Consider the following 25,338-nt stretch of genomic DNA (forward strand, 5'->3'; position numbering starts at 1 on the left):
GTTACATCCACAAATGCCAGTCAAAATTGTACTGTGCCGAAGTTAAGGAAATGTAAAAAAATGACACATGCACTTCGATTACAAATCAGAAACCTTTGAAAAGAAATGGAGTAAATGGCTGGCTTTCTCCTCAACGACAATAAAATTATTTATAACTGAACATTTACATAATTCTAGAGGTTATGTATCATTGTGAAAATATGTTTGGCAACCTTTTATTATAATTTATTTTATACTTATTTATTTATTTTGATGAGGTTAATTTAATATTTTATGCATGTGTGTTTATGGATATACATGTGTGGAATGGATGTATTTGCCTATGCAAGTATTTATACATATATATATATTTATGTACACGTGTATACATATATATATTTTTTGCTTGTTTTGTTCCCACTGGTTATATGTTCCTAAAAAATCAATAAAAACTAAGTTATAAAAAAACAGAAAACTGTACTGTGCCAAAAGGAAGCCCTATGTTAACAGTGTCCAGAAGCGCTCTTGACTTCTCTGGGCTCTGAGTACATCTGGGATGGATCATCACACAGTGGAAACGTGTACTGTGGGCAGATGAATCAGTATTTCAGGTTTTTTTTGGAGAGAAATGGATGCCTTGTGCTCCAGACCTAAGAAAAAAGGATCATCCATACTTTCACCAGCAACAAGTTTAAAAGCCAGGGTCTGTTATGGTATGGGGTTGTGACAGTGCCCTTGGCAAAAGTAACATACACTTCTGGGATGCACCATTAATGCTGAAAAGTACATAGAGATTTTGGAGCACAATATGCTGCCTTTTTATTTAGGGACGCTCATGTATATTTCAACAAGACAATGCAAAAGCACATTCTGCACACATTACAAAGTCCTGGCTGCGGAGGAAGAGGATATAGTTATTTGACTGGCCTGTCTGCAGTCCCGACCTGTCTCCAATAGAGAACGTGTGGTGCATTTTGAAAAGCAAAATGCCACAATGAAGTCCCTGTACTGTTGCCTACTTTAAGACTTGTTTGCAGGAAAAATGGGACAAAAATACATCTGAAACACTTCATCATTTGGTGTCTTCAGTCCCTAAACGTCTTTTAAGTGTTGTGAAAAGGAATGGCAACATTACAAAGAGGTAAATGCTTTACTGTTTCAACTTTTTTTGAAATGTGCTGCAAGAACCAAAATTGGACTACGTGTTTATTAAAAAAAAAACAATAAACATCACAAGGAACACATTAAGTAATGTTTGTTGTTTTGTCAGCAATGAAATACAAGTCATATTAAATTTAGAAATCACTTCTTTCTTTATTTGCATTTTCCATACTGATCCAACTTTGTTTTTTGATTTGTGGTTGTAAAATCAATGAATCATTTTTGTTCAGCATAGTAGCCTGCAGCTGTACTTCCCAAGAATCATTTAAAACTAAAGCCTGAATGCACTGTAAATCATTCCCGATGAAAGCTTCTGCCAAAAAGCTCAAATGCAGTAACCCTGAGATTGATCAATTCATTATTTTAGTGATTTTTCAACTCCTAATACAAAGCCTGACGCCCTGCTGGGACTTTAATTCACCCGTCGCCGCACATAAAGCTCCTCAAAGTGATTTATTTGACGTGGCTCACAGTTCAAACCCTCACTTTTTGCTTCCATTCGAACTTCAGAATTAATAATAATCCAGTTTATGTGATGCACACATAACACACTTCATATGCCAACATAAGAGCATAGCCGCTCACCAACAGCCATGTTTATATTTGGGCTATAACTCAAGCTTTTGATTGGATGCCATTAAAGCTATGTAAACACTGGTTATTAGGACCAGGTGTGCGAGGTTTATATTGACGACAAACAATACATGATAGCAGATGCTCAATGTATAGTTCTGTTAGACTTTTTTCAGTCAGGATGGAGTCCATTGATCCTAGTAAAGGCATTTACAATGATGTTAGATTGTATTTTGAAGGATCAAGTGAATAATGAAGAAAATATGTAGCTTTAAAATCACTAGAATAAATTACATTTTAAAAAGTGTTCAAATAGACAACAGTTACTTTTTAAGTTGAATAATATTTCACAGTGTATTTTTATGTTTTTGGTCAAACAATTGTAGCCTAAGAAATTTCTTTCAAAACATTAAGTCAGTCTTCATTAAAGTCAATGATTGGTTCATGAATACATTTCACTTCTAAATGAATCAAACATCTTAAACAATTCATTTGAATCTATTTTAACCATCACAGTGTGCAAGTCTAAATCCACTATTACTATTTTAAGAATAGGCAAAACAGTTGGAGAACCCAGCACATTGTCTGAAACGGTTGACCTTACTCTCTTAATAAATTAAAGGGATGATTTTTTTAAAAATCACACAGGTTCAAAGACTCGTTCTTAGGTTATTAAGCCTGTAATGTTAGGTAATGGTTGGTTAAGACAGTGAATTGTGACCTAAAGTACTACGGAATAAAGAAACCAAAGTAAAATGCATATGCAAGAGTGGGCTCTTTACCGTGAGGGGAAGTCTGTCATGAAGAGCTCGGGCACCAGCTCCTGCAGTGGGACGGGTTGCTTAGGATGGTTTGGGCAGGTGATGTGCTCTTTGTCCACTGCTGCCAGAACGCAGTCCTCCATGTTGAAGTAGTGGACGACGGATTGGCTGAGGCTGGACTGAGGCAGCGGGTCAGGAAGTCTGGACACCGAGCTGCAGAACGGACAGGGAGCGAACTGTTCAATCAGACGAGACCCGTCGCTTTCACTGCCCGTCAGCGCTGAGAATACATAAGAGGAGACACATGACTGTGTTTGTGTGTGTGTGTGTGTGTGTGTGTGTGTGTGTCACTGATGAATGCATGTATACCAATGTATGGAGAAAAAAAAACACTGATCAGGGTTTAATGCAATTGGCTCAATAGATAAAGGTTTTAGTTAAGTAGTAAATAAATGTAATAAATAAAAGTTCTTAAAATTAATTAAATGCAATTCAAAAGGCAACTTTTTCCCTCTCCTCAAATTAAGAAACAAACAAATAGATTTAAAAAATAATAATAGGTCAAATATTATTAAAATTACATACACAAATAAAGAATAAATAATATGTAACAAAATCTTATAATGTTACTGATAATAGTAAAAATAAGGCAAAGTTAGTCAGCACAAACAAACAAAGCTAGTGTAGTCACCAGTCAGCCAGTTCCATTTCTGTCAGCTTTGTGTTTGACCCTTGGTGTCATCTTGTGTCTGAATAATGCACAGGTTAGTGTATACTCCATCAGCTGTTTTAAGGCTGATTTATACTTCTGCGTCAAACGCATGTGTATGCTACGGCGTTGACACATAGCCCCTCACCGTGGCCGTCGGCGTCACTGGCGTGCACCTCTCAAAAAATGTAACTACACGTCGCAACGACGCGTAGCGCAAGCTCTGTGATTGGTCGGCTTGGCTGCGCTGACGAGTCTGGGCGGGACCGAGAGCCGCGCGAATGGCACGAGCCCAATGGAGCGATTGTTTACAAGTGTGGAGTCCCGTGAAGGAGCTCCGGGTGGAAAGTTTTGTTTTCTGTTTACCTCATAGTTAAAGTTGTTGCAGACCAACAGAGACAGCGCGCAGAAGTATACATGCACAGCTACGGGCGTTGCATGGGCCGTGGGTTACGCCGATCACTTGACGCAGAAGTATAAACCAGGCTTTGATTTCTGTCAGCTTTGCATTTTTGACTATTTGGCGCCATCTTGTGTCTAAATAATGCGCAGGTTACTGTATACTCCATCAGCTGTTTTAGTTTCTATCCGCTTTGTGTTTTTGTCTGTTTGGCGCCATCTTGTGTCTGAATAACGCGCAGGTTACTGTATACTCCATCATCTGTTTTTGTGCCTGTCAGCTTTACGTTTTTGTCTGTTTGGAGCCATCTTGTGACTGAATAAAATGCAAGTTAGTATATTATCCATTTAGTAAGTTTAATTTCTATCAGCGTTGCATTTGTTTGGCACCATATTGTGACGGAATAATCTGCAGGTTAGTGTATACTCCATCAGTTGTTTTAGTTTTTGTCAGCTTTGCATTTTTGACTGTTTGGTGCCATCTTGTGTCTGAATAATGTGCAGGTTAGTGTATACTCCATCAGCTGTTTTCATTTCTGTCAGCTTTGCGTTAAATAGAAAATGAATAGACTATTATGTCTCAGAACAATGTTTTGTGTCTAATTTTAAGGTTTTGTGGCAAGTAGCCATGTAATCAACTGGATAAAGAATATCCAAGCAGTTGTTTTGACAGAATAAAGTCCTTCAGTCTTATACAACAGTGCCAATAAACCTGAAAGGCTTTTTTTCTGCAATTAAAAACCTCCTGAATGTACTTTGTCCCTAACTTAGGGTGTACTCACACTATGTACAGTTGCCTTGAACCGGGCCAAAGCACGCTTGTCCCCCCTCCCATCTCCCCCACTGGCCTGCACTCACATTACATTCGTTTGTAATATTTAGTTATATTGTTTTCGTTGTTTAATATGCAGTGACACACAGTCAAATATTTCGCCGAACAGATCCGCCACTTTTGACGCACATAAACAACCATGAAGTCCTTGTGCTGCAGGAATTAGGATGTTTGCTGAAGGTGGGCAGCTGTCGTGCAGTGAGGGGTTTGTGTCTTTAATAATCTACGACAGTTTGCGTTCATTGAACGGTAAGAATGAATAATAAATCCATATGAAACGGTCCCTTAAAAGTCACGTCTTGCTTTCAGTTTCGGGTTTTGGTGCCCAAGTGAACAGCGCTAAGTGAATCGTGCCTGAGCCCAATTCAGAGCATTCACACTTCTCAAACGATCCAGGAAACAGGCCTAGGCACGGTTTGGACAGCATAGTGTGAATAGGCCCTTAAGTGGAATCTTCAACTGTAATGGAATTGTTTGGAGATAATTTAGACTATTTGGCGCTGTCTTATTACTAAATTATATGCAGTTTAGTATATTCTCCATTCAGCCATTTTTGCTTCTGTCGGCTTTGCTTTCTTGACTATCTGGCGCCATCTTGTGACTAAATAATATGTAGGTTAGTGTATTATCCATTCAGTAAGTTAAATTTCTGTCAGCTTTGCATTTTTGACTATTTGGCACCATCTTGTGACTGAATAATGCACAGGTTAGTGTAAACTCCATCAGCTGTTTCAGTTTCTTTCAGTTTTCAGTTTAATTCAAGAATTAATAAACTATTACGGCTCCGAATTATGCTTTGTGTCTAATTTGTAGGTTTTTAGCCATATAAGAAGCAGGATAAAGTAAATTCAGGTGGTTGTTTTCACAGAATAAAGTTCTTCAGTCTTATACAACAGTGCCAATAAAATATTGGGCTTTCTTCTGTGATAATAACCTCCTGGATGTACTTCATCCCTAACTTAAGTTGCATCTTTAACTGTGATGTTGTTTTTGGCGAAACAAGCATAAAAGAATTCATTCTGAATAGGTGCATGAGATTTCAGACACGTGTGAAGTGGATGAATGAAACTCACCAGGAAACCACTGCTCTATAAGAGCGTTAACATGATCTGTGATGAAAGCCATGGCAGAGAAATCCCTGGTCTCCGATTGGCAGATGATCTTGATGCCTCCGCTCTTCTTCTTCTTCCAGTTCAGGTCAGACGACTCCACGCTGAGAAGAAAAAGAAACAATTACAAAGTTTTCATTTTTAGTTTATCTAAATAAATTTGCTTAATGCTCTATTATTTTGATAGATTTTTCTAGAAATTCTATTTGTTTAGACTTTCCAATCCAACATATCTATTTTGCATTTAAGTTTTTATCTAATAATCATATTTTATTCCAAGGTTGATTGCAATTCACCCCCTAACAAAAACAATAATTGAATTATTATGTTTTTATTTAACCATATAAAGCGAGAAAGCTGTAGATCACAAATGCACTTTCATCCATTAAACAGATAAACTGCTGACCTGAGATATCCGCCATCAAATGTGACCAGCAATCCTTCTTTCCAGTAGATGGTTTGACTGCGGCGCACACGAAAGGTACTGCACCGATTGCGCTGCTGGTTCCCTGCAAAACTGTAGATCACCGTACTGCGGTTCCTGTGGTTCTTGGTGTTCTTCTTGGTCTCGAACGCCTGTTACCAAAAAAAACCCCAGAAGACAATCATCAAAACTAATGCACAGAAATATGAACACAACGACACTTTCACCTGAGAACTGCTCGCATTAGAACACTTATTTATCCTAATATGGTCAATGCACTGTTAAAAATAATGCACAAATTTACAGTTTTATGTATTCTGTGATTGTTTTTTTCCCTTATTTATTTATGGTTTTAAATTGCATTATGAGACTGTGATTGATAAAAAGTTGGCAATATTATAGACTTTTTTAATTGATTGAAGTGTTCTGGGGTGGTGTTGTAAATTACTGTACAAAAGCCTAGTAATAGAGTGCCAGTAGTGTTATTCAGTGGGGGAAAGAGTGCTCAAGTAAAACAAACTTAAGTAAAAGCACCATTACTTGCCCATAACTGTAGTGTAAGTAGAGTAAAATCATCTGTTGTAAAATTGACTTGAAGTATGAGTAAATAAAAGTAGCCTGTTAAAAGCACTCAAGACTAGAGAGTATTATGATAAGCAAGGTATTATGATGTTACATGCTATTTATGTGCATGTAATAACATTCTGTAGGGAATTTAGTTTGTGTTAAAGGCCATTCAAATGTAAAAAAAAAGTATAAGTAAAAAAAAAATTAAGTAGTGAGAGCAGGTTGAAGGAAAGTAGCGGAGTAAAAGTGGAGTGAAAGTAAGAGCCCAAATTTTCAAAACTACTCAGTACAGTACCTGAGGAAAACTACTCAATTGCAATAACTTGAGTATTTGTAGTTTGTTACTTCACACTAGTATTACTTCATTTCAGCATTAAAAGTCGACTGAACAGGTATTAATGTCCCATAATGCAATTAATAACCACAAATAAATGGAAAAAAAAAAAACACCTGTGAATCAACAATTTAAGTTTTACAGTGCAACTCACTGAATGATGAACAAGGTAACACTTTAGTTTAAGTACCAATTCTCACTATTAACTACAGGCTTATTACTAGGGCCAGACGGAATCTGCAGATGTTTTTTGCTATTTCTGCGGAAAATTTTGACTTCTGCTGAATTTTTTTGGGAGTATCCAGCGGAGTATCAAAACTAAAACCTTAATATATGAAACAAAAAATAATAAATTACTGAATAAAAACTGAATAAATTCAGATTTACACAATTACTTAAGTAAATAAACAAAATTAATGATGGGCTAAAAATCAGCATAATTCTGCGGAAAAGCTGCGAAAGGGCTGCGGAATTCTGCACGCGCAGATTCCGTGTGGGCCTACTTATTACCTGCTTATTATTAAAGGTGCAGTAGGTGATTGTCTTCAGAAACATGTTTTGTTGTGCTGGTTGAAAGTCTTTTCACAGTCTAATAGTAATAATAACAGTAAATTATCTGAATGTGTTTATATGTATTTTTATATTCTGGGTAAAGCATAAAACTAAAAAATGTTCATCCAATTAAATAATGTCGGACCGACATCTCTCATAATTCCGATAAGTAGCTCAAACTGTCTGTCAGCAAATGTAGATTCGGACTTCTGCGCATCTCTGTTCATGCAGATCTGCCATTTGCGCGTGCCCGTCTGCATAAGCGGCCGCACGGTCACGAGACAGACCGGGAGAAATCAAACGCTGAATTGAAACTTTTAAAAACCTGAATCAGTATTGGAGTTACTTTTGCACGCTGGAGGAAGGACGACACCATGGCTGAAGTATTACTGTTATACAGGTAATGTTCTGCTTTAAAACGGTTCTAGTCAGTTTATTTTTTCATAAGGTTCTTTGACAGCATCTATAAAGTAGATTTATATTTAGTTTAATAACAAAAAAACAGTAAATAGCGCTATTCCGCCTAGCCTGCTTTATTGAGCTGAAGTTGCTTTTATATTCACATTGGGCCATTTTTGAACACTAACAGCCTTCCTATACTGTTTACCATGCTACTCTGAATATTCGCTTTGCAATAGCATGTAAGTGTGGCTAAGTAATAAATGTAATTCCTGCACGGCGCTGGCACTAACTAACTGGCGAATGACATCAACTAGTGGGTTGTCTGTCTGCTGTTGTGACGCGGTGCTACTCGCGATTTCAGGGGGTGTGGCTTTGAATCTCAGTCCCTCCCCGCCAACCAAAGATAATATGCTAAGCGGTTAGCATTTTGGCAGATCACCTACTGCACCTTTAAAGATATTGTATGTACTGTATATTAGTATTTATAATCTTATCATGATTATTATCATCTTAGGCGACGCAGTGGCGTAGTAGGTAGCACTGTCGCCTCACAGCAAGAAGGTCGCTGGTTCAAGCCTTGGCTGGGTTAGTTGGCATTTTTATGTGAAGTTTGCACATTCTCCCTGCATTCGCGTGGGTTTCCTCCGGGTGCTCCGGTTTGCCTCACAGTCCAAAGACATGCGGTACAGGTGAATTGGGTAGGCTAAATTTACCATAGTGTATGAGTGGGAATGAGTGTGTATGGATGTTTCCCAGAGATGGGTTGCGGCTGGAAAGGCATCCGCTGCATAAAAACGTGCTGGATAAGTTGGCGGTTCATTCCGCTGTGGCGATCCCGGATTGACAAATGAATGAATGAATTATCTTAAGCTGGACTCCACACAATCGATTTGTGTTGGGACAAATGAAGGAATAAAGTTGACTTAGTTTTTACAAATTTAAGTGGGTTTAAAAATAAACCAATTAAGCTGTCCCCCCAAAAAAATCAAGAATTGTGTTGATTAAGCTTATTTTTAAAAAGTAAACATTTTTGAGTGCCAATAATGATTAATAAGCAGCTAATTAGGAGTTTATTGAGAAAAAAGTAATTAAATGTTTATCAATAGCAAGAATTGTACCTTAAAATAAAGTGAGACCATAAATAATTTATTACTTTTAACAAGCAGGTGGTGCAGCAAACTTTGCTTGATATTCTCAGAGAAAAAAAAAATCAAAATTGTCAAAAAAATTTTGGTCAAAATAAAGACTCACTTCCTGTTTGGTGTCTTCGTCAGCATTATTAAGGCTTTTCTGGAGAATTAAATCCAGTAACTTAATTTGTGTGGTTTTGTCTTTGTCTGTGTGTGATCTGAACCAATTTTGGTGAGGATTCAACAAACACTGTAGGAGGAAAAGCGAAAAAACACACATGCAATGCTGCTACAAAATAGCATAAAGCAGGACCTCAGATATACACGAAGTGCAGAAGCATGGCTTATGAAGTCTATAATTATAATGAAAATAAAAACATGCACATGCAAATAAACTTTAACATAAGAAGAGGTTCAAGTTTAAAAGAGTCAGACAGACAGACAGGTCATTGCAAGGTTGCTGTAAAATAACAGTTGAAAAGTCCCTATGTCCCCGTTTACACTGCCAGTTAAATGTGACCCAATTCCGATTTTTTGCTCATATGTGACACAGATTAGATTTGTTCTATGACCGGGTAAACACGAAAAAAGTGCATGCATTCGGATATTCAGAGATCGGTTTTAGGCCTCCTTCATATGTGGAAATAAATCAGATACAGATCGAATATGTGACAATGCGACTGTCATGTAAACAGGCAGATCGGATTTATTGAGGTATTTCGTTCTATACATCATTAAACTTGCGACAATGTGGTGCTTTTCCGCAGTTTAATGACAGAAAGAAGAGCGTGTGTGGAGATGCCGACGCGGTAAACAACATTAGAGGAAACACAGAGGAGGAAAATGGTCAGTTGCCACAATTTGCTCCCACCAGATCTGAGATCTCTCTCGTACCCACAAATTCCTCTGAATGGTGGAGGACATCATAAAGCATATAAACCATAAGCGCAAGCTGCGATGACGGCCCTTTCCTACGGTGGCCGGGAAGTGCAAAACAACATTACAAAGTGTGAAACACTTTTACAAAGCGAGACAAATTTACATTTTAAAAAACATTTTTACCTATCATCAGACACAATTACATAGAAAAAACTATTTAATAAGGACGAAACAAATTTACATTTTAGAAAAAAATTAACAAGACGCAAAACACTTTTACAAATCCCGAAACAAATTTACAATTACTGATTCCTTACGGAAAGGGAATGTACCACACACCATTTACTATATTATTATTATAATTATTGCTAATATTTATTTATTTATTTATATATTTATTATTTTATTTTTTCAAAATTGTCCTAAGACAAGTATGGGTGTTGTTCAAAAGTTTTGGACAATTTTCTTAAACTTTTTTTTTCACCTCTTCAAACGTTGACTACAATAGTATTACACAAATTACGGCCAAATTTTGCAGCTACACAAATAAACACATCAAAACTGGAGCTGTTAATTAAAACAACAAAAAAATATGAAATCACAAATGAAATGATCTGAAAAATGTATCTGCAATATGTTTTTCCCCAAATAATGCAGACCTGTGGATAGTCATAAAAACACAGGAACCATTGCCCCCTTCTTGCAATGCAGTGTTAGGACTAGTTTATACTTCTGTGTCGAGTGATCACCGTGACCTTCCGGGTAGCCATGCATTTATACTTCTGCTTGTGGTTTGTGTTGCTCTGCAATAACACACCCGAAACACTAGTTGGCAGTTGGGGTTTTACGTTCCTCTGTGTTGAGTTTTTTCGCTGTTGTTTTGTTTTTTCTGAACGCTACCTTAATGTACAAGTAGCTCAACACTTAACACTTGTAAAAATTCGCTCTAATGGTGTCAAACGGCTCTCGATCCTGCCCACACTTGTCAGCGCTACCAAGCCGACCCATTACAGCCGCGCAAGGGCTATGTGACCGCACGAAGACTGCGCCAGACCATACGCGTGCGATTGACACAGAAGTATAAATCAGCATTTACATGCTGCTGTATACTTCCAGCATATAGCCTCTAATTCTCTGCCTGAAATGACTGCGATTATGCCTTTTATTGGTCAGTTAATCATCTGTTTAGAATGTGTGTTTTACCTGCAGGTCCATCTGGTTTAAACTGATGAGCATCCGGGCTATAAAGCGCTCCCAGAATCCCGCAGGAACGAAGCTCATCTTGAAGTGCCGCTGGATGCTATTGTTGCTCTGCTGCCGGAAGCCGTGAATGTCCAGCGCAGGTTTAGGGGGTAAAAGGTGTGGCAGCAGATAGCTGGGAAGTGGAGAAGAAAAATCCTCAGTTAAATCAGGGTTGAAACTCTCAACACTTACAATATATGTAACATATGTAATGCATGCAAAGCAGGAAACCTTTTTTACGTGTGTGAATGTGTAATAAACTCTCAAAAACAGATTTTTTTTTTGGAAAAAATATATATATTAGATAACACTGATATTAGCCTATTGACATATTACAATAACACTGCAATATCAAAACAGTAACTTGAAATAACAGTAAAACTGGATAAAAAAAAATATTTTTTTATAATTGTTTAAAAAATTTGCCATTAAAACTTGCCAAGAGCGCTGCCTGCAATTATAAACTAGCTTAGAGCGCCATCTGCTGTTAAAAACTAGCCGAGCACCATCTGCTGTTACAAACTAGCCTAAAGAGCCATCTGCTGTTAAAAACTGGCCTAGAGCGCCATCTTCAGTTAAAAAACCAGCCTAGAGAGCCTCTGCTGTTAAAAAAACAGCCTAGAGCACCATCTGCTGTTAAAAAAACAGCCTAGAGCACCTCTGCTTAAAAAAAAAAGCCTAGAGCGCCTCTGCTTAAAAAAAAACAGCCTAGAGCGCCTCTGCTGTTAAAAACTAGCCTAGAGCACAATCTGCTGTAAAAAAAAAAACTAGCCTAGAACATCATGTGCTGTTAAAAAACCAGCCTAGAGTGCCTCTGCTGTTAAAAAAACAGCCTAGAGCACCATCTGCTGTTAAAAAACCAGCCTAGAGCACCTCTGCTTGAAAAAAAAAAAACAGCCTAGAGTGCCTCTGCTGTTAAAAACTAGCCTATAGCACAATTTGATGTAAAAAACTAGCCTAGAGCACAATCTGCTGTAAAAAATAGCCTAGAGCACCTTGTGCTGTTAAAAAACCAGCCTAGAGCACCATCTGCTGTTGAAAACTAGCCCAGAGCGCCTCTGCTGTTAAAAAAAACAGCCTAGAGCACCATTTGCTGTTAAAAACTAGCCTAGAGCACCATCTGCTGTAAAAACAGCCTAGAGCACCATCTGCTGTTAAAAACTAGCCAAGAGCGCCTCTGCTGTTAAAAACTAGCCTAGAGCACCATCTGCTGTAAAAAAACTAGCCAACAACACCATGTGCTGTTAAAAAACCAGCCTAGAGCGCCTCTGCTGTTAAAAAACCAGCCTAGAGCGCCTCTGCTGTTAAAAACTAGCCTAGAGCACAATCTGCTGTAAAAAATAGCCTAGAGCACCTTGTGCTGTTAAAAAACCAGCCTAGAGCACCATCTGCTGTTGAAAACTAGCCCAGAGCGCCTCTGCTGTTAAAAAAAAACAGCCTAGAGCACCATCTGCTGTTAAAAACTAGCCTAGAGCACCATCTGCTGTAAAAACAGCCTAGAGCACCATCTGCTGTTAAAAACTAGCCAAGAGCGCCTCTGCTGTTAAAAACTAGCCTAGAGCACCATCTGCTGTAAAAAAACTAGCCAACAACACCATGTGCTGTTAAAAAACCAGCCTAGAGCGCCTCTGCTGTTAAAAAACCAGCCTAGAGCGCCTCTGCTGTTAAAAAAACAGCCTAGAGCACCATCTGCTGTTAAAAACTAGCCTAGAGCGCCTCTGCTGTTAAAAACTAGCCTAAAGCTCCATCTGCTGCTAAAAACTAGCCTAGAGTGCAGTCTGCTGTTAAAAACTAGCCTAAAGCACCATCGGCTGTGAAACAAAAGCCTAGAGCGCCTCTGCTGTTAAAAACCAGCCTAAAGCACCATCTGCTGTTAAAAACCAGCCTAGAGCACCATCTGCTGTTAAAAACCAGCCTAGAGCACCATCTCCTGTTAAAAACTAGCCTAGAGCACCATCTGCTGTTACACACTGGCCTAGAGCACCATCTCCTGTTAAAAACTAGCCTAGAGCACCATCTGCTGTTACACACTGGCCTAGAGCACCATCTCCTGTTAAAAACTAGCCTAGAGCACCATCTGCTGTTACACACTGGCCTAGAGCACCATCTCCTGTTAAAAACTAGCCTAGAGCACCATCTGCTGTTACACACTAGCCTAGAGCACCATCTGCTGTTCAAAAGAACTAGCCTAGAGCACCATCTGCTGTTACAAACTAGCCTAGAGCACTGCATTTAAGTTCAGACTGATCTTGATGCTGCAGTTTGTGTACCTGCTGCTGGCGACGGGCAGAGCAATCTCGAATTTGGCCAGGAACTGGAAGTACTGCTCCTCGGTCTGCGGGGTGAAGCCGGTGCCCACCAACAGCATTCGCAGGTCCTCAGCCTTGATCACACCGTTTCGTGCCACTGAGCGAGAGCCGCGCAGGTTAATGATGCGCTCCAGACACTCTGAGAGCCACACGGCGTCCAGAAAATACAGCTTACACAGGCCGTGACTGGTGTCCGAAAAGTGCAGGACGCTGCCCGTCTCCATAAGGAAGCTGATTGCTGTCACACACAAACATACAGTTGAAGTCAGAATTATTAGCCCTCCCGAATTATTAGCGACTCTGAATATCTGTTAGCCCAATTTCTGTTTCAGAAAATAACAACTAAAATTCTAATAACAGATTTCTTTAAGCTTTGCCAAATATAATAGTTTATTTATTGTCATAATGAACACAATAATTTATTATAAAAGAATAACCACAACATTTAAACAGTCATGCATTACCAGTCTGCAGATCCTCATAGTCTTTGATATCGCTGGCAGGACTCTGCTCAATGATCTGCTCCAGTTCAGAGTCAGTCAGATACTGAACCTCATCAGCCTCGTCTCTCCTCACTCGCTCAGCCTTTATGGCCTCCTGCAGGATCAGGTAACTTTTGGGAATCTGTGGAATAAACACAAACGCAGATGATTACATTAGAACACGGCAACCTTTCAGAACAAGAGCTTGCAACATCTTATTTATGCACTGCAACTGATGGGATCATATTTATTCACAAACACTAGTATAACATGACTCCTCACACATATGACGAATAATTATTTGCAGAAAATCACTGCTCAAATATATGCAGTTATTTGCATAAAACTACTCCTCGAACATATGCAAAATTACTTGCACACAATTACTCCTCAAACATAAGCATAATTATTTGCATAAAATTACTTCTCGCACATATGCATAATTATTTGCATAAAACTACTCCTCACATATTAAAATGTAATTATTTCAATAAAATTATTCTACACACTAATGGATAATTTTTACACCCATATGTATAATTATTTGCATAACATTCCTCATACATTTGCATAATTATTTGCATAACATTCCTTAAACATAAGCATAATTATTTGCATAAAATTACTTCTCGCACATATGCATAATTATTTGCATAAAACTACTCCTCACATATTAAAATGTAATTATTTCAATAAAATTATTCTACACACTAATGGATAATTTTTACACCCATATGTATAATTATTTGCATAACATTCCTCATACATTTGCATAATTATTTGCATAACATTCCTCACACATATGCATAATTATTTGCATAAAAATACTCCTCAAACATATGCAAAATTATTTTGCATAACATTCCTCATACATTTGCATAATTATTTGCATAACTACTCCTTGCACATATGCTTAATTATTTGCATAAAATACTCCTCAAACATATGCAAAATTATTTGCATAACATTCCTCATACATTTGCATAATTATTTGCATAACTACTCCTTGCACATATGCTTAATTATTTGCATAAAATACTCCTCAAACATATGCAAAATTATTTGCATAACATTCCTCATACATTTGCATAATTATTTGCATAACTACTCCTTGCACATATGCTTAATTATTTGCAGAAAATTACTCTGTTTTACATTTGCATAATTTTTTTAATGAAATTACCTCTCGCACAAATGCATATTCCTCACATTTATATAATGATTTGCATACAATTACTCAGTTTTACATATGCATAATTATTTGCAGAAAATAACTCCTCACACATATGCATAATTATTTGCAGAAAATAACTCCTCACACATATGCATAATTATTTGCAGAAAAAATACTCCTCAAACATATGCAAAATTATTTGCATATAACTACTCCTTGCACATATGCTTATTAATTATTTGCAGAAAATTACTGTTTTACATTTGCATAATTATTTCCATGAAATTACTTCTCACACAAATGCATATTTGTTTGCATAAAACTACTCCTCAGACATTTATATAATGATTTGCATACAATTACTCAGTTTTACATATGCATAATTATTTAAATAAAATTATTTTACGCACTTACCGATCATTTTTTTTGCATACATTATGCATTCTACACACGGATGTATGCAAAAAAATATCCGTGTGTAGAATAATTTTATTCAAATAATTACATTTAAATATGTGAGAAGTAGTTTTATGCAAATAATTCTGCACATGTTTGAGGAGTATTTTTTTATGCAAATAATTATGAATATGTGTGAGGAGTCATTTTGTGCAAATAATTATGCATATGTGCGAGTATTTTTTAATAATAATTACATTTTTACAGTTTTATGCAAATAATTATGCATATGTATGCAAAAAAATGATCCGTGTGTAGAATAATTTTATTCAAATAATTACATTTATATATGTTAGGAGTAGTTTTATGAAAATAATTATGCATATGTGCGAGTAGTTTTATGCAAACAATTATGCATATGTATGCAAAAAAAATTATCCGTAAGTGTGTAAAATAATTTTATTCAAATAATTATGCATATGTAAAACTGAGTAATTGTAATAAATTTACTCAGTTTTACATATACATAATTATTTGCACAAAATGACTCCTCACACATATGCATAATTATTTGCATAAAAAAATACTCCTCAAACATGTGCAGAATTATTTGCATATAACTACTCTTTGCACATATGGTTAATTATTTGCAGAAAATTACTCGCACATATGCATAATTATTTTCATAAAACTACTCCTCACATATTTAAATGTAATTATTTGAATAAAATTATTCTACACACGGATTTTTTTTGCATACATATGCATAATTATTTGCATAACACTACTTGCACATATGCATAATTATTTGCATAAAACTACTCGCACATATGCATAATTATTTGCACAAAATTACTCCTCAAGCTTATGCATAATTATTTGTATAAAACTACTTCTCGCACATATCCATTTTTGTTTGCATAAAACTACTCCTCACACATTTATAAAATGATTTGCATGAAATTACTCGCTGCACTTATGCATAATTATTTGCATAAAATGACTCCTCACACATATTCATAATTATTTGCATAAATGGTCTTCTCAAATTGCATGAAGTTACTTCTTTCACTTATACACAATTACTTGCATACATTTACTCCCACTTATGAAAACCTATTAGCAAAAATTACTTGCACATATGCATAATTACATGCAGTAAATTACGTCTCGCATATTTTTTTTTACAATAACCTGCATAAAATACTTGCATGAAACAACTCCTCACAATGAAGTATAATTATCTGCATAAATGAATCCTCACATTTACTACCCCCCCACCCCCCCCCCATTCAGATTGCTTTGGATACAAATATCTGCTACACGCATACACATAAAAAGCAGACTGCACTGTATGCTTTGCTGCTTTTCTGTCCTACTGAGAAAAAAATATGCCATTAATACAGTAATAACTAGCACTAACCAGTCTTCCTACTAGTTTATGGCAGCTAGCAGGGTTGCTGATGTCCTTCATGGAGCAGGAGACCTGAAACAGCAGCCTCTTTAGTCCATCCAGGCCTTCTAGGGTCTTGCAGGACACCTCGCTGTCAGACAAACACACGCACACAATTAGCAGTACCTGCCATAATTGCAGTAAACATACAGAGACCACCTCTTCCAGCAGGTCTTAATATGCTTTTGGTACGCACCAGAACTGCACTGAAGCTCTGGTGTGTTTTAAATGAATGAAATGAGACGGGTATGAAAGAACCCTTAGGCCTTTAACAGAGCATTTTAAAGACTAGTTGTCGCTCTTTTGAGTTATCCAGGGCCGTATGACTTCACAAATTGTGAATATTCATTTTCCTTTGGTTTAATTCCTTTATTTATCAGGGGTCGCCACAGCAGAATAAACCGCCAACTTATCCAGCATATGTTTTACATATTTACAACTGGGTACTGTTAATTGATTAACTTTTAAAAGCTTTTAAGGACACCCTGAATGAGCTGAAGTGATGAAAACAGCCTGTTACAACCTCTTTGATGTTAGTCTAGGGTAAAAGCATAGACTGTAAAATATATGGACGTAGTGTCCGTGACGTCACCCATAGGTTTCTAAAGAGCGCAAAAGAAGCCACAAGTAGGCGCGGCCAACCGTCGCCATTTTGTTCGTGTGTCATCACACCCATGGCGGGATACCAAACAAGGGCAAAGAGGCGGAGAGTGAGTGGAGCTACAGACACCTGCTGGCATTTAGCTTGGACCTGGTGCAGACACCTAGTTTACTTTGGGAGAACGCTTAATACTTTATCACCTGCGACTCGTTTGTATTCTGACCACTTGTGCTTGGCTGTACACTATATCAATAAAGTGTTTAGACTTTTAAAAACACTGCTGTAATACATTGAGCCACTAAACATTGTTCTTATGACGTTTCTCAACAGGAGGAAAACGCGAACTACTTCCAAACACTTCAGATATAGTCTGTGTTAGTTAATGTAAGACTATTGATGAAATCCAGCATAACACTGTATGACAACGCTTCAGATGACTGATCTAGAGCCCACAGCTAATCAATCTGACAGATTCTGAAGTGCATTAGAGCTCTAAATATAAATATAAACGATAAATGATCTTAAATAAAACAAATACATATATAGAGATGGTATATTAGTATATAACTTTACTCACATGGGAAACGGAGGCCACGTGAATGGTTTGTGAGCACAATTAAGTGCACTCAGCATGCCATGCCATCAAATAATTGTAGGCAACAAGTCCAAAAGGCAGTTGACTGTGTAAAGCCACATAAAACAACACAGAAATATGGTAAATATGCAGAGATCAGTGGCTAATCTGCCGGATTCAGCTGAGCTGATGTGACGGCGACCAACGAGACCTAGCTGTCACTCAAGTGGCCACTCCCTTAATTATGTAAACTTAATATAACTTAATATAAAGGAAACGGATGAGTTATAAAAAAATTCACCCCCCTCACAGTTGTCATGAAGGGTAATATTAGCTGTTTTAACCAAAATCTTTTTTTGTACCAGGCTGTAAACACCTTTTTTTCTGCTGTAAAGTTGGCCATTCTAACAGTGGGCTCAATTGAAATTTTGAAGTTTTGGAGCCAGGAGCGGCTAAGACTAGCGGAATTTCGGATGAATTGCAGTTTTAGTTACTTCCGTATTGGCTTCCTGAGAGAGAGCGGGAGGTTGTCGCTTGGGTAAAAGTAATAACATTTAAAAGGTGTGGAATTTTTTCAAGATGATGGGTGAAAGTAAAAGACACAAACAACAAAACTGCCAACAAAAGTGATTTAATGTACAAAGAAGTGAAATCAGAATAAAGCCCAAATATATATACAATAAGAAAAATATTTACAATAATAAAGTAAGAAATTAAACAAAGTATCAAACAAAATTAGGTCAACTCAAGAGTAAGGGGACGCTAGTGAAGCCAAATCAAAGAAATAAATATATATCAAAACAATTCTAACTCATAAGCAAACCTACTGCAGGTGTTTCCAGGTGATGTCCGGGTATCCGCTGCATCTGGCGCCCGATGGCGTTCTGCAAAGGGCCAGAATGTAGGCCCTCAGTGTGGCCACTCGCTCCGTGCGGAACTTAGTGTCAATGAGGTCCAGATGAGTGCCCACCACAATCACTGCAGAGTTAGGAGCACGAGCCTGGACAAAAAAACAAAACACACAAAAAACACATTTAGACGTTATAAGATGACACATTATAGAAAACAAAAGGGAATTTGTGTTCAGTTAAAAATGAGGAAAAAGTATGAAAAGATCTCTCTGTGTTGGCGTGGGTTTCCTCCGGGTGCTCCGGTTTCCCCCACAGTCCAAACAAGTGCGCTATAGGTGAATTGAGTAAACTAAATTGCCTATAGTGTATGAGTGCGTGTGAGAGTGTATGAGTGTTTCCCAGTACTGGGTTGTGGCGGGAAGGGTATCCGCTGTGTAAAACATATGCAAGAATAGCTGGTGGTTCATTCCGCTGTGGCGAACCCTGATAAATAAGCGGCTAAGGCAAAAGAAAATAATTGAATGAATGAATGAATGAAGGAAGATCAGATGGGATGTGAGATGCTTATAGTCTACAACAATATTGTAATTGTTGTTTTAACGATATGTGACGTGACATGAACGGAGGTTAACGTGACAAAAAAATGTACAATTACTAAATAAATAAAAAAATAGGAATAAATAAATAATAAAACAATAAAAATAAACAAATAATAAAATCATATATTTAAAAATACATACATAGAAATTAATAAATAAATATGCTTTTTTAAAAACCTTTTTTAATTGTACTTACAATAGCAACATACATTATTAAACTAGTAAACAAAAACCAAAAAATATGTTAAACATAACACAATCATTTTTATTTAATTACTCAGAAATAAATTATCATTAAATCTGACAAACTACATAAAAATAAATATGGATACATAAAACAAATAAATCTACAACCCAAAAAAAATTAAATCAAAATATTTTGATATTGCAAACAATGTTTTTTTTTGTCTTTTATTTATTCTGAAGAAAATTTAGTACTTATAATTATTAATATTATAAACACGTTTGTGATAACAAAATGTTGCTTATTATTCCTCCATTCATTTATTTTCTTTTTGGCTTAGTCCCTTTCTTGTTCAGGGGTCGCCACAGTGGAACAAATCGCCAACTTATCCAGCATATGTTTTACACAGCCGATGCCCTTCCAGCTGCAACCCAGTACTGGGAAACACCCATACAAACTTCAGCCAATTCACCTATAGCGCAAGTTTTTGGACTGTAAGGGGAAACTGGAGCACCCGGAGGAAACCCACGCGAACACGGGAGAACATGCAAACTCCACACAGAAATTCCAACTGGCCCAGTTGGGACTTGAACCAGCGACCTTGCTGTGAGGCGACAGTGTGAACCACTAAGCCACCGTGTCGCCCTTGCTTATTATTATAAAACAGAATAAAAACAATAAATTAAAATATTAAGCAGTTGCTAAAATACTAATATATGCAACATAAAGTATATAAAATATACCTGTTTTCATATTTAAAAAAGCAAGCGGTCACTTTAAGCCATACATTTCACTCAGAAGTATACAGAAATTCTCTTTTCAATTCAATTCAAAAGAGCTTCATAGCATTTTAATGAAACCTTTAAAAATGAAGTAATAAAGTTAAAATGATAAACTGCATAAATACATTTAGAATTTTGATAAACACATACAGAAATAAGAAACAAATACCAACATATGGATTAAAAGAGAAGTTATTATTAATTCAAACTTTTAAGAAATTAAAAGATTAAAAATATATTAGTATTAAAATAAAGGAAAATAATATACAATACACAACTGTACATTTATTCAGATGGTTTGTAATGATGTTTGTCTAGTTTGTTCTCTCTTTTCTCTCACCTCGATGTTGAGCAGCCAGGACTGCAGGTTTGCCACGGCTTCTTCTCCTAAAGCCAGATTCCAGATCACCATATACAGAGCTTTATCAGTGAAGAAACACTGGTTGACCGTCGACATGCTGGCCGGACCACCGATGTCCCACACATTAAAGGAGACTGAATCTACCTGTGTGGACCAAAACACAAACAAACATATTCATTCCTCCTCTAAACTGAATCAGGTAAAGAAGTGAAGATATTAATAGTGTTTTATTAATCACCAATGCAACTACAAGAAAATAAACTCTCAAAGCAACTTGACAGGCATATCTAGTTTAATAAAACAAAAGTACATTTATCAGCTATCTCTATTAGTAAATACAAGTTGTATTTAAATGAAGTGCAGTGGGAAAACTAAATGAATCAAGAAATACTCACTTTGCTGTGTTTTGCTTGAGTGTGTCACACTTTCTCATATAATATTGATTTTAAGATTATTGCCAATGATAGAAGAAAAGATTCTGAGACTTATGCCTTATTATATGCTTACTTTTAGATTTTGTATAATTTAGTCATATTTATAATCATTTTAAACTTTTTTATTCATTAAATATTTCATATTATATTAGGCAACAAACTGGAATTAGATATTTTTGACAACCCATATGACTTGCTCTTTAACAATGTAAGCCAACCTAAAGTAATGTAACCCAAAACATAACCCAACCTAACCTAACCTACAGTAACAAAAAAACATTACATAACCTAATGTAAAACATAACCTTACCTAACAAAAACATAACTTAATGTAACATAAAACATAATATAACAAAACAAAACATAAAGCCTAACATAACCTAACATAAAACATTAGATAACTCAACGTAAAACAGAACATAACCTAACAAAAAAACATTGCATAATGTAACATAACCAAACCTAACCTAAAACATAGCCTATAAATCAACACATAACCTAACATAACTAACCTGGCATAACAACTAATGCAATACCTATCCTAACATAATCTAACACATAACCTAACCCAGGGGTCGGCAACCCAAAATGTTGAAAGAGCCATATTGGACCAAAAAAAAACAAAAACAAATATGTCTGGAGCCGCAATAAATTAAAAGCTTTATATAAGCCTTATAATGATGGCAACACATGCTATATGTATTTATATTAGCTATATTAGCCGACTAAAAAAATGACTTCGTTGGCTACAAATACATACTGAAGGGTCAATCTCCAAGGGTGTGTGTCAAGGAAAGACAGTCTCGTTTTTTCCTTTCGCAACTCACAAAATCTGCTCCCAAATGCAGTTTGCATATCAACGATCGCACCTTGTAAATAATCACCGTTGAGTTAGTGATCGGGATGGGCTTCTTTGAATTCTCTCAGGGAGGGAAAATGAGAAAGCGTGCCCTGCTGAACATCTTTGGCAAAGACAGCTTGCGCTCCATGGCGCATCACACAGCCGCCAGTTTGTTTACAACAGCTACCTGCCTGGCATCCCGCCCTGCTGATAGAAACGTGTGTCGCAGGCTATGACGCAAATCTTCGTTGACAGAAATGTTGAAATTAAATATTCTACACACTTTTACAGCATTGGAAAACGTTAAGATTGTTTGTCCTCCTATAGAAACCATATTAAAACAAAAAAATATATTTACCTCCCTCATCGTTTTCCATTTTCAAACATTTTTTGAAAAAGTTTCAGGGAGCCACTAGGGCAGCGCTAAAGAGCCGCATGCGGCTCTAGAGCCGCGGGTTGCCGACCCCTGACCTAACCTATCATATAACCTAACCTAACTTAGCATAACCTAACATATAGCATAATCTAGCATAGCATAACATAATCTAGCATAGCATAACCTAACATAAAACATTAGATAACTCAACGTAAAACAGAACATAACCTAACAAAAAAACATTGCATAATGTAACATAACCAAACCTAACCTAAAACATAGCCTATAAATCAACACATAACCTAACATAACCAACCTGGCGTAACAACTAATGCAATACCTATCCTAACATAATCTAACACATAACCTAACCTATCATATAACCTAACCTAACTTAGCATAACCTAACATATAGCATAACCTAGCATAGCACAACATAATCTAGCATAGCATAACCTAACATACAACATAACCCAACCTAACATATAACTAGGGCTGGGCGATTTTTCCGATTTTTTCGATTAATTCGAATTTACGTTTTAAGACGATTTAATTTTGAATCAAAATATATATATAATACATTACAATGGCAACAGTGCGCTTTGGTTCACTCTCTGTATGAAGCAGGAAGCACACCAGAAGCGCCTCTCAGCGACGCGCCGCACAGCACCACGCAGCTCCATGGATTTTAGAATTCTAAACCAGTTTCTATACACACACCGGTGCCGCCCAGCCACGATTCACGAAGCAGTTCATATTTCAGCCGGCCCACAGAGCGCCATCTGATTAGTTTCATGTTAAATATCATACGAATGTGCACGTTTAGTGTGTGATAGTTTAAACGATCATGTGCGCACCGTGTCGCGGCGCTTCTGGTGTGCGACCTGCTTGACTGCCTGTTAAAGCATGAAGTCATGTAGGATTTTAGTTGTTGCACGTCTGTGTGGATTGTCAAGACATTCCCCCATCAAGTCGATAAACTCGATCTCAACATGCATGAAGGACGTGCAATGTGAAAAATCGCGCCGATCTTTTGATTTGAACACGAGCAGAGGTGAGGGCCTGTAGCAGTGAAAATGAAAGTACCCGCCCCCATGACGTCATGTAGCGGACCTAGTTGAATACCAGACAGATCAGGCAGCATAATACAGAGAGTGGAGCAAAGCGCATCAAATGATCGGTATTTAAAGGGGGAAAAAGAAAAATATATTAAATATAATATTTTACATTAGACACACATCTGGTGCTTGTATTTGTTCCTGCTATACGTAGACAACTTCACGCATTGGGTTAAATTAGGCTTTACAGTTTCCATGTTCAGTCCTTTTCTTCCACTGTATCTTTTTAAGAAAAAGGCAGCAGCATTACAACCTGTCATTCAATCAGAAGAAGACAAAGCCAAAGCCGAGCTGACAGCCAATCTTTCCCAGGCAAAACTTGCAAAAAATGCCTCTGTATTCCTGCAAGTGCAATATTTACACAAATATTTCTTATTCAAATCTTCAGCAACAATATTTAACTCGTGAATTTGTTATACATTTATTTACACCTTGACCGATTTTTGTATGACATGGTCATTAAAAATACAATGTTCCTTAACCAGATGGTTTTTCAAGTTATTTTTAAAGAGAATGTTACTTCAGTTATGTTGTTGTAATGTTTTGAGAAAACTAGTAACACAATAATAAAAAAAAAAAAAAAAAAAAAATCCGAAACCGAAATCGTGAATCGGTCAAACTTTATAAAAAACCTAGTTTTTTTTTTTTTTTACATAACCTAAAATAACCAACCTTGCGTAACAACTAATGCAAAACCTAACCTAACCTATCCTAACACAATCTAACACATCTAAACACATCTAACCTATCATTTAACCTAACCTAATTTAGCATAACCTAACATATAGCATGACCTAGCATAGCATAACATAACCTAGCATAGCATAACCTAAAATATAACATAACCCAACCTAACATATAGCATAACCTAACATAATCTAACCTTACCTAGTATAACATACCCTAACATAACAACATAACCTAACCTAAAATAATAACCTAACATATAACCTAACCTAACACAACACAACACAACATAACCTAACATAACCTAACAAAACACAACACAACACAACACAACACACCATAAAACTATACGATGTCTATCAAATCTGCAGAATTTGTTTCTTAAAAATCAGTCATGTGTAATGAAGCACTCTTAATTTGTGGGCGAACATTTCTTTTAAATAGCCACAAATATTAATCAAGTGAATGTGCGTACACACACAAACACACACTGAGCGATCTGCTGGTGTGCGAGCGTGAGCAGTAATTGTTCACAGCTGCAGGAGGAGTGACGTCCATGAGGCTTTGTAACCTTTGTGTACATATGCTTCTGTCCATGATACATGTGTAAGAGGTCATGAACAACCATATGACATCAGCTCCTCTGTATGTGTATGTGTGTGTGTGTGTGTGTGTTTGTGTGTGTGTGCGTTTCTTGTACTGCTTACAATGTAGGAACCTAATGTCCCCACAAGTATAGCAATACCAGTTCATTTTGACCTTTTTTTTGGTCCCATGAGGAAAACCGCTCATAAATTGCACAAAATCAGGTATTCTAACAATTTGAAAATGCAGATTGTTTCCTGTGAGAGTTAAATTCAGGCGTAGATGGGCAGAATTTACACTTTTAACAGTATAAACATCATTACATCTTTGGCAAGTCCCCATAAAGACTGCTCTACCAGTCTGTGTGTGTGAGTTTTGTGTGTGTGGTCGTGACTCAGACGTCGTCTTGAGACTGGAAACACTGCTAACTCAGGCTCAGAAAGCTTGTATAAACACAAAAAAAGGCGGGAGGTCAAAG

At 36.8% G+C, this 25,338-nt stretch overlaps 1 protein-coding gene across 3 annotated transcripts in view; it reads right to left on the reverse strand.

Moving 5' to 3' along the window:
* lrrk1 (leucine-rich repeat kinase 1) overlaps positions 1-25,338 on the reverse strand; it is a 198,582-nt gene that overhangs the window by 72,426 nt on the left and 100,818 nt on the right. For 2 of the 3 annotated variants that reach the window (XM_073908053.1, XM_073908055.1), the window contains 9 exons: positions 20,799-20,963; positions 18,870-19,042; positions 16,838-16,958; positions 13,827-13,986; positions 13,324-13,600; positions 11,015-11,186; positions 5,930-6,099; positions 5,488-5,627; positions 2,496-2,754 (listed from right to left, as the gene is read on the reverse strand). In XM_073908053.1, coding sequence (XP_073764154.1) covers positions 2,496-2,754; positions 5,488-5,627; positions 5,930-6,099; positions 11,015-11,186; positions 13,324-13,600; positions 13,827-13,986; positions 16,838-16,958; positions 18,870-19,042; positions 20,799-20,963 — 1,637 coding nt within the window. The remainder of the gene's footprint in view (positions 1-2,495; positions 2,755-5,487; positions 5,628-5,929; positions 6,100-11,014; positions 11,187-13,323; positions 13,601-13,826; positions 13,987-16,837; positions 16,959-18,869; positions 19,043-20,798; positions 20,964-25,338) is intronic. The other variant, XM_073908054.1, reaches the window with a different exon arrangement.

Source organism: Danio rerio, chromosome 7 (assembly GCF_049306965.1).
Source record: "Danio rerio strain Tuebingen ecotype United States chromosome 7, GRCz12tu, whole genome shotgun sequence".
NCBI lineage: Eukaryota > Metazoa > Chordata > Actinopteri > Cypriniformes > Danionidae > Danio > Danio rerio.